Genomic DNA, 10008 nt, shown 5'->3' on the forward strand with positions numbered 1-10008 from the left:
GCCACATGACCTTGGAGGTGTCTATGGACAACACTAGCTCTTGGGCTTAGAAATGGAGATGAGCACCAACCCCCAGAGTCAGACATGACTGAACTTAACGTCAAGGGATACCTTTACCTTTACCTATATACACACACACACACACACACACATATGCAGGGACTATATATATATACACAGTATATATCACACACACACCAATTTAACAAAGTTTCAGCCACAAAAACAAAGTTTCTGAAGTAGAACAATGACTTTCACAGTAAAGACAACCCAATTTAACAGGAAATAAGACTTTCAAACCAGGAACAGATTTCTGCAATTATTAAAAAATGGTTTATTGTCAGCTCACCACAGCCGCTCCTGAATGAACACACGAGACTCTCTGTGGTATCACCAGGAACTTTTACTGTAGGAAACATGAACATCAGAAAAGCCAAGAATGGGAGGCTCCGGCCAACCCTCCTTTATATACCCTCCCCCTCATTTGAACAGTCTCTTCCCGCTCAGTAAAACCCCGCGCAAATTCCCCGCCAAGTCCATCAGCCGTTTCTCCTCCGAGTCCTGGGACGCAGGTGTCTTATCAATGTCAGTGACCCTGAAACTCAGAGCCACATCCAGGCTCTAGTAGCAGGGTTCTGACATGGCGTCCTCCTCCCCTTCGTCCTGGAAGGAAAAGATTAAACACAACTATTGTTCTCCGCTGTCCAGAGTTCCTTTATACTTTTTTAACAGGCTGCAATGGAATACCGGGTGTACCTTTCCTAGGTCCTTTGGTAGCCTCAGCTCATAGGTCACTTCGTTTATTCTTTTTGCTACCCTGAATGGCCCTATATAGCGTGGAGCCAATTTCTTGGATGGGAACCCCAATTTCAGGTTTTTTGTGCTCAGCCAAACCAGATCTCCTTCGCCCAATTTGTCCCCCTCTCGGCGCCTACGATCCGCAAAGAGCTTGTACTTCTTTTGTGTTTCCCGCAATGCCTCTACCACGGTTTGCCACCCTTGCTTGATTTTGGCCGGCCATTCCTCGTCGGTCTGGCCCTCCCCTTCCTTCCACTCGGGTAGCCTGGGGAAAGGTGCCACCTCCTGTCCGTATACTATTTCGAATGGGGCACGACCTGTGGCCGAATGTACGGCCCCGTTAAAAGCCATCTCAGCAAACGGAAGAAGGTCCGCCCAATCATCCTGTCTATAATTGGTGTACATCCTTAAGAATTGGCACAGTGTCTGTTGGGTACGTTCGACCCCCCCGTTGGTCGCGGGATGAAAGGCCGAGCTCAGGTTCCTTTCTGCTCCTAACAGCTGTAAGAATTTTCCCCAAAATTTTGCAGTAAATTGGACTCCCCGGTCACTAATTATCTTGTCGGGACACCCATGTAGGCGATATACATGCTTCACATACAAATCAGCAAGTTTTTCAGCTGAAGGGAGTTTTGGCAGAGCCACAAAGTGTGCCTGTTTTGAGAATAGGTCCAATATTGTCCAAATGTATCTGTGGCCTCTGCTGGGGGGTAGTTCGCCTACAAAATCCATGGCTACGCATTCCCATGGCCTCATGGGCTCCACCACCTTCTGCAATAGCCCCTGGGGCTTCCCCGGTGGTGTTTTTCCCTCTGCACATAATTCACACTGCGTGACGTATCCCCTGGCGTCTTTCCTCATTCCGGGCCACCAGCATTGTTTGGCCAACAGTTTAATAGTCCTGGTGGGGCCTAGATGACCCGCACCCTTGTTATCATGGTACTTCCTTAACATTTCTCGTCTTAAACATTCAGGAATATACAATTTCTTATTTACAAACACCAAATCCCCACACAATTCTCCCTTTTCTTTGTTTGTTTGTAACCATTTGTCCATTCCATACGCTCGCTTCAACTCTTCCTCCCATATTTCTCCTCCCCCCGTGGAAATGGCAGTACGTTTGTTTTCTTTGGCCGCTTGTGCTCGAGTTAGTACTGCCAGGCCCCATTGCTTATCAAGAAAAATACTCCCTTCAGATTCCTGAATTCCTCCCCCGTGCTGAGGCATCCGAGAGAGAGCGTCAGCGAGTATATTATGTTTCCCCTGGAAGAATCTGAGTCTGAAATCAAAACGGCTGAAATATTGGGCCCATCTAATTTGCTTCGCTGATAGTTTACGAGGGGATCTTAGATACTGTAAATTTCTATGGTCAGTCCACACCTCAAACGGTGTTCCACTTCCTTCCAGAAAGTGTCTCCAGCACTCTAGTGCTTTTAGAATCGCTAAGGCTTCTCTCTCCCAAATCGGCCAGTTTTTTTCTGTATCGCTAAACTTTTTTGACAGATAGCCACATGGCTTCAGGTTCCCCCCCTCGTCTTTCTGTAGCAGAACTGCCCCATATGCCCGGTCTGACGCATCGCAATGTAATACAAAGGCTTTAGACATATCAGGGTGCTGTAGGACAGGCTCCTCAGTAAAACGCTTTTTAAGGGCTTCGAAAGCTTCCTGGCATTCTATTGTCCAGGTCAGTTTGGCCCCTGGGGCCTTCACTTTGGCTGTTTCTCCCCTACCTTTAGTCTTTAACAAATCCGTTAATGGCAAAGTGAGGCGCGCAAAGTCCTTGATAAATGTTCTATAGAAGTTTGCGAACCCTAGGAAGGATTGCAGCTGCTTCCGTGTTTTGGGGGCTTCCCACCCCCTCACGTCTTCTACCTTCGCAGGGTCCATCGCCACTCCCTGGGAGGAAATCCTATACCCCAGAAAGTCTATCTGGTCTTTATTGAACTCGCACTTGGCAAGCTTCGCATACAGTTTTGCTTCTCTCAACTTTTGCAGGACTTCCCTGACTAGTTCTATGTGTTGCTCCTTAGTCTGAGATACTAACAATATGTCATCTAAAAAAACAAAGACTCCCTTGTACAACAATGGATGCAACACTTCGTTGATTAATTGCATGAACGCGGCGCCTCCGCCGCACAAACCGAAAGGGAGCACACGATAATTGAATAATCCGAATGCACAGGAGAAGGCCGTCTTCCACCTGTCCTCTGGTTTAATCTGCAATTTATGGTACGCTTCAATTAAGTCCAATTTAGTGAATATCTGTCCCTCCGATAACTGGGCGATCAAGTCCTTCACTAAAGGTAGGGGGTATTTATTTCCAGAACTGATTGCATTCAGGCCCCTGTAGTCAATGCAGAGCCTCAGCGTTTGGTCCTTTTTGCGCCTGAACAACACAGGCGCCCCTAGAGGGGAATTTGAATGCTCTATGAAACCCCTCGCTAGGTTTTTATCAATGTATTTTCTCAGTTCCTCCTTTTCCCTAGCCGACATTGGGTATATTTTTGCCTTAGGAAGCTCTGCTCCTGGGACTAGCTCTATCTTCACTTCAACTCTCCGCTTCGGTGGGAAACTGTCTGCTTCCTTCTCATCAAATACGTCCACAAAATCCCGATACTCTGGGGGTAATTTATCTGCCAGTTCTGCTATCCTGATAGAGTCTTCCTCCCCCCTTTTCCCCGGCTCCCTTTCCACTTCCTGGCTCCCTCCTTCCAACTTCATCCTGAAGATCATGCTCTTATCCTCCCAGTTGATTTGCGGGTTGGCCTGCCCCAGCCATGGCATGCCTAGTATAACATTATAGCTGGCTATTTGTGATATCACAAATGACACCTTTCCTTCCCAACTCCCTATCTTACACTTTACATCTTCGGCACTGTACTTAGCTAATGATCCCGATGCTGTGGATCCGTCCAACTGCGAAAAAGCTATTGGGGATTCTAGGTTCGTTCTTTCGCATCCCAATCCCTCGGCTAATTCAGGGGAGATGATGTTCCTGGAACATCCACAATCCACAAATGCTTTGCAGGTTGCTTGTTTGCTGCCACTTTCCAGCTGAATGGGGACCACTATCATGGCTTTGTCCTGACTTACCAACCCCCCCGAGTGGTGCCTCATCGGTGGTTCTTCCTCGGCGCGTTTCCCTGCCACGGCTCTTGGTTTGGGCGGGCCTCCGCCTTCCCCTTTTCTCTGCCAGCACTCGGCAGCCCTGTGGCCCAAACGGCCGCACACGAAGCAGCCCCTCCTGCTGGTGCTCACGTTCCCTGTCGGCTCCGTTCTCCTCCCGGCTGGGGTTGATCCCTCCTTCCGGCTCCCCTCTTTCATCTGCGGCCGCTGCTGTAGCCCTCCTCGGTGCCTCCTCGCCTGGGCCAGCGATGTCTCGATGCGCCCCGCCAGCTGAATCCATCCGCGCAGTGTGTCAGGCTCATCACGATGCACCGCCCAGGAGAGGATCTCCCGCCTGAGCCCCTCTTTGAAGAGTTCTATCTTTGTCACTGCAGACCATTCCGGCACCTTTTCAGCGAGGCATTGGAACTCCTCCGCATACTCAGATACCGACCTCTGCCCCTGGGAGACGGTCTTCAACTCCTCCCTCGCCCGGATCTGCTCCAGTGGATCTCGGAAACGGGTCTCCAGGGCCCCCATAAAGCGTCGGAGTGACCCCAGACATGGGTCGCGCCGCGCGTGTAGTTGAACGTACCAGCTGGCCGCTCCCCTCTTCAACACTGCACCAATGGCCCGTACCCGGCTGGATTCCGTTCTAAAAGTGTGGGCATTGTCCTCCATATAGCCCCTCACCGTGGTCAGGAAAAAATCCAGTTCAGAGGACTCTCCCCCAAACTCGATCCTTAGTTCCTCTCGTCTCGGTAGGGGTCCCTGTGGTGGCAATCCCCAATTCTCCGCCCGTCGCAAGCCCCCTTGCGGGCCAGTGGGCCCCGCTGCTGCTTCCCTTTGTCCTGTGCCACGCCCGGCATTCGCCAGGGGCACCAGGGTCTCAGTTGGGAGCGTAGCCGGGATTCTCGGAGGCTTTTCCCCTTCGTCGTCACTCTCCTCCACCCGCGTCAGGCTCGTTTGGATCTTGGGCCGGGCACCGGGCTCCTTTCGCATTTCCCTTCCCTTCGGTGCTGGGAGGTCTGCAAAGCCCTGGCTGCTTCCCATGCTCACGTCCCACATTGAGCTAGCCCGGAGTTCCCTTCCTCGCTCCGGCTCCGCCAAAACCGCCAGGCGCTCCATCGCCCTCGACATCACTGCCAGGGTGGTCTCCATCGCCGACATCCTCTCCTCCAGAAACACCATCTTTTGCGGGCCTGGGGAAGGTGAACCTTCCTCTCCTCCGGTGCTATCTCCCCGCACCACTCCGCGCCTCTGGGTTACCCCATTTGGCTGGGCATAAGCGGTGGATGACGCCAGGGCCGCCAGCTGGTGGAACTCAGCGTCCGTCTCGGGAGTGGCCCTTTCCGACCTTCCTCCTCCGGCGCCCAAGAGCTCTTCATCCTCCACTTGCATGTTACATCTCACCGCTACAGCGGGATGGTGTCCGTATTCTTGGCTTAGTGTCAGCTCACCACAGCCGCTCCTGAATGAACACACGAGACTCTCTGTGGTATCACCAGGAACTTTTACTGTAGGAAACATGAACATCAGAAAAGCCAAGAATGGGAGGCTCCGGCCAACCCTCCTTTATATACCCTCCCCCTCATTTGAACAGTCTCTTCCCGCTCAGTAAAACCCCGCGCAAATTCCCCGCCAAGTCCATCAGCCGTTTCTCCTCCGAGTCCTGGGACGCAGGTGTCTTATCAATGTCAGTGACCCTGAAACTCAGAGCCACATCCAGGCTCTAGTAGCAGGGTTCTGACAGTTTATTATAAAAGCTATGAAAATTCGCCAAAAATCAGAGGATAAGGGAAACGTTCCAAATTTTGGTGAGCTATCAGTGTTAAATGTGTTCTACCACTGTACCAAGTTTGAAGAAGATCACTCAAAAAATGAGGGTGGGAGAGTCCTGTAAAGTCCTCTCCCTCTGTGCTGTTTTTGGGAATTGCGCATGCCATTAACGAATTAATTTAGAAAATAATGAATTTTCGTTAATTTCGAATTTTTTTGGGGGGCAAAATTCGGAAATGACATCAGAAACGAAACGCTGGCGCCCCCTGCTTTTGAAACGAGTTTAGAATCAATTTTTTCATGGATCGCTCAAGCCTACTAGCTTCCCATGTGGGGACATGAGAGAAGCCTCCCAGCAGGATGGTAACACATCCGGGCGTCCCCTGGGGAATGTCTTTGTAGACAGCCAATTCTCTCAAACCAGAAACAACTTGATTCACTTCTGACATGATAAAAAAAACAGTTCTGTAATTTTTTCATTTTTATTTCAGAGCAATTTCACAATATAAGCCTTGAAGGGGGAAAAGTAAATATAGCAGTAAAATATAAAATGAATAGAAACAGGCAGCTTGGGAATAGCAATGGTGAGGAAGAGAATGAAGCCCCTAATGTTACTTTGATGCTGTCATATAGGCAAAACACCCATTGCATCAATGTAGATGGCAGAAATTATGCAGGATTGAGAGCTATTAATAGCTTTTGTCCATCAAGAGCAAGAAATGGAAGAATCGTGGAGAGGAAGCAGACTGGATGCACATGGAGTTGTGCAATTGGGACTCATGAAAGGCAACAGTCCAGGTTGCCTGCCTGCCTTGCAATGGAAAGCCCTTGCCCTGCCTATGGTAGAGTTAACCCAGCTCTCCTTGCCAATCACTTCACTGCTGTTGGCCTTTCCTTCACCCCTTTGGCACTTAGTCACACTCTTGGTATCAGTTTCCAGTTGCTATGTGTTCCTGTTTCTAAGATCATGGAAGGCAGCTTTGAAAAAAAACTTCTCAATATCCTTTGCTGCCTGCAGCTTTTGGAACGACTTCCAGAATCCTACGACTGAAGCTAAATGTTAGCAGCAGAATGTTGATGCTTGGGTTGTCATGTTTACCATCTTTAGAACTTGCATTTTCTACATCCATTTTCAAATATTTTAAATTGTTTTGAAAACCTTGAAGTTGGGGTTGAGAACTTTATCCTTCTCCAGATGAGATGCTTTTACATAAATATATCATAGGGCCCTATTACATTACATTATGATAGCACTATTTTTCCACTTCAACTGCTGTGGCTGCATCCTGTGGAATTCTTGGGTTTGTAACTTAGTAAGAATCCTAAGTGTCAATCTCTGAATCGTAAATCCCAGCATTCTATATGATGTTGCCATGGCCAGGAAAGTGGAATGATAGTACTATAACCATGTTGTGTGATAGGGCCCTGTCTCAGCCTGCCATGTCATTTTATGTGGCCCTCCAGATGCTGGATTACAATTCCTGTATTCCACATCATAACTAGAACTGATGAGAGTTGTGATTCAATGACATTTGTAAGGCTGTAGTTCTTCTGTTTAGTTTGGGGAGTGGGGTTTGAAGTTAGATACAAGACTTGTGGATATGGTGTCTGACTTTAAGCTGTATGCAGGAACCTTTCCCTATTTTCCCCATATTATTTCTGCTTCTGGTTCCTAATCTGTTAAAGAAGTAATATTCAGGAAAACATCTATTTCACAAATAAGCCCTAGATATAGTCAATTTTGAAAAATAAGACTGCCTCTGAAAACAAGCTCTAAAGCATCTTTTGGAGCAAAAATTAATATAAGACTATCTTATTTTGGGGAAAACAGAGGTAGCAATGCATTATTATGATTTCTCCAAAACTGCTCTTTCTCTCAGGCTATTATTATTCTCACAATGACATAGTATGACACAGCAAACAAGACAGATATGCTGGATTTCTTATCACAAAATCACAAGTTGAACACTTCCCAAGCGTTTAGGACTGTGTGATGTATTTTCAGATGATGGGCGCAGATCCCAGTAAGGTGGCCTTTTGCAATTGACAGATCATAATTTTGTCAATGTTTATTGTTTCCTAATGTTGGCTGAGATATTATTATTATTATTATTATTATTATTATTATTATTATTATTATTATTATTATTTCATTTCTATCCCACGTTTCTCCCATGGGTGGGATTCAAAGCAGCATGCAACATATAAAATTCATACAAATACATCCGACCACAATACATAATCAGTTAAAACATCATTGTATTCATATGATACAACTAGCATGAATTATAGGCTTTCTTCATCCATTAAAGGAAATTTGCTCTCATTATTCATTTCTACATAATTGTTCAACCCCTTTAAGCCTGTCAAGAAGATGGTTAAGAAATGGGTCATGCTTTACTGTCCTGAGAATGCCTTGTATGGAAATGACTGCCTAATAATAGCTTGGTTTTCTAGATAAGCCTGGCCAAGGTGCCGAGGCGTGTGTGCGCATCCTATTCTTTCACATGACGGCAACTATCTTTTTTCAAGGGAAGCAAAGTGGCAGCCGGAAGATAAGCTCTCCTGACAATGGAGGGAACATCAAGAAAGTGTCAAGAAAGCTAGATTGTAGTTCATCAACTTGAGCTGCAAGACTTTGTGCAGTGAGTACTGTGATCCTGGAGTCTGGCAGATATTGTTTGCTTGCCAAGAAATATGCATTCATTTCTGCCTTTGCTTTCAGGGCATACAGCCAGCACAGGAAGAGTTGCCTTTCACGCAACCTGGATGTGCATTCCAAGCTTTAAAAAAGGAGAATATAAAATGCTACTATGTACATTATGTGTCTCCCAGGGCATCGTGAAGGGATTAGGGTTATTCCTCAACTAAATGCTATACCATGCCCTGAGGTGTATGTAGGGTGCATATCTGCAACTTGTGGCAAGTTCATCCAGAAGTTGCCTGAAATTGGGGAAAAGGTCATTGTGGGTTTGATTGGTGGTGCTTATGGGACCACAGATTTTGAGGTTAAATTCAGAGTCCTGATGTTTTGATAAAGTCAGAAGGAACTTCTTGACTAAAAGAGCAGTTTAGTAATGGAATCAATTGACAAGAGGGATGGTGGGTCTTCTTCTCTGTATGTCTTTTAAAAGAGCCTGGGAACTACCTGCTGGCGATGCTCTAACTAAAAATCCTAGAGTGTTGGAATCAATGTCTCATGAGGTTCCTTCCAACTCTACGTTTTCATCATTCCATGAGTGAGGGGACGGACACCAATATGTGTGATCAGACTTTGTTTTGGCCATCTTTCCACAACACATTGCATTGTGTGTTGTTGTTATGGGGACAGAGCTGCCACATGAAATACAGGACAAGGTTCCAATACCTTGAATGGTTGTATATAAAAGGCCATTTCAGCAGGCGTTACTGGGTGAAATATAAGATAGGGTTCTTCCACCTTTAATGGCTGGGTGAAATACAAGACAGTGCTCTGTTAATTTTAATAGCAATGCTGACAAAACATGCTGAAATCCCCTCTTCTATAAATCTCTTAAAGCAGAGCTTTCCCAACTGTGTGTTGCAACATGTTAGTGTGTCAACTGCAGTGTGTAGGTGAATCATACAAATGTAACAAGAGACCTCTGAGTCTCTGTGAAATAATCAATGTATCATATATTTAAAAAAAAAATAGAAATGAAAAGGTTTTCATGAGCTATGCTGTATCTCCATGCTGTGTCTCTGTATCGCTCTCTCTCTCTCTCTCTATACACACACACACACAGACACACACATACATACACACACATACAATATTTCTTATAAGGGGTTGTTTTAACATCTGGTTTGCTAATAAAACTGAATTACTGTCCCATGTAATGAAGCATGTCTAAAAATGTGTCACCAACATGAAATTCTTGGAAAGCTCTGTGTTAAAGATACAGGAACCCTCTCCTGTATTTCACCACATAATCCTACATGGGACAGAGCTATGTTGGGTCCTGAAATCTTGGTCAATCTTACTTGTCTACTTCTCAGATTTTAATAGACTTTTTTTTCTTATACTCTGAAATATCCTGCACGGAGCAGATCAGTGTATTGTTGATAACCAACAGTGAACAGAAAGGAGTCTCAGGCTGCACTTAGCTCCTGACTATTGCCAATATAATTTGCAAACTTGTCTTCTTGGGATAAGAAATTTGCTTTAAAAAAAAAAGATAACTACAAGAGTCCTGGAATATTGAATACTGCACCATAAAAAGAATTCAACAGCTATAAGACCGCCAAGCTAGAATAACTGTAGGATGTCATGTGAGAATATTTAGTTACCAGTATGGGTGAGGATGG

The 10008-nt window shown here is 46.1% G+C and overlaps 1 protein-coding gene across 1 annotated transcript; it reads right to left on the reverse strand.

The window, feature by feature from the left end:
- Nucleotides 1-383: 383 nt before the first annotated feature.
- LOC134297084 (uncharacterized) lies at nucleotides 384-5659 on the reverse strand. The gene is made up of 2 exons (XM_062973749.1): nucleotides 3892-5659; nucleotides 384-663 (listed from the first exon to the last, which is right to left on the reverse strand). The coding sequence occupies exons 1-2, from the start codon at nucleotides 5437-5439 to the stop codon at nucleotides 622-624; spliced, it is 1590 nt and encodes a 529-aa protein (XP_062829819.1). The 5' UTR covers nucleotides 5440-5659; the 3' UTR covers nucleotides 384-621.
- Between the last annotated feature and the right edge of the window lie 4349 nt (nucleotides 5660-10008).

The sequence above is a fragment of the Anolis carolinensis genome, chromosome 2 (genome assembly GCF_035594765.1).
Source record: "Anolis carolinensis isolate JA03-04 chromosome 2, rAnoCar3.1.pri, whole genome shotgun sequence".
NCBI lineage: Eukaryota > Metazoa > Chordata > Lepidosauria > Squamata > Dactyloidae > Anolis > Anolis carolinensis.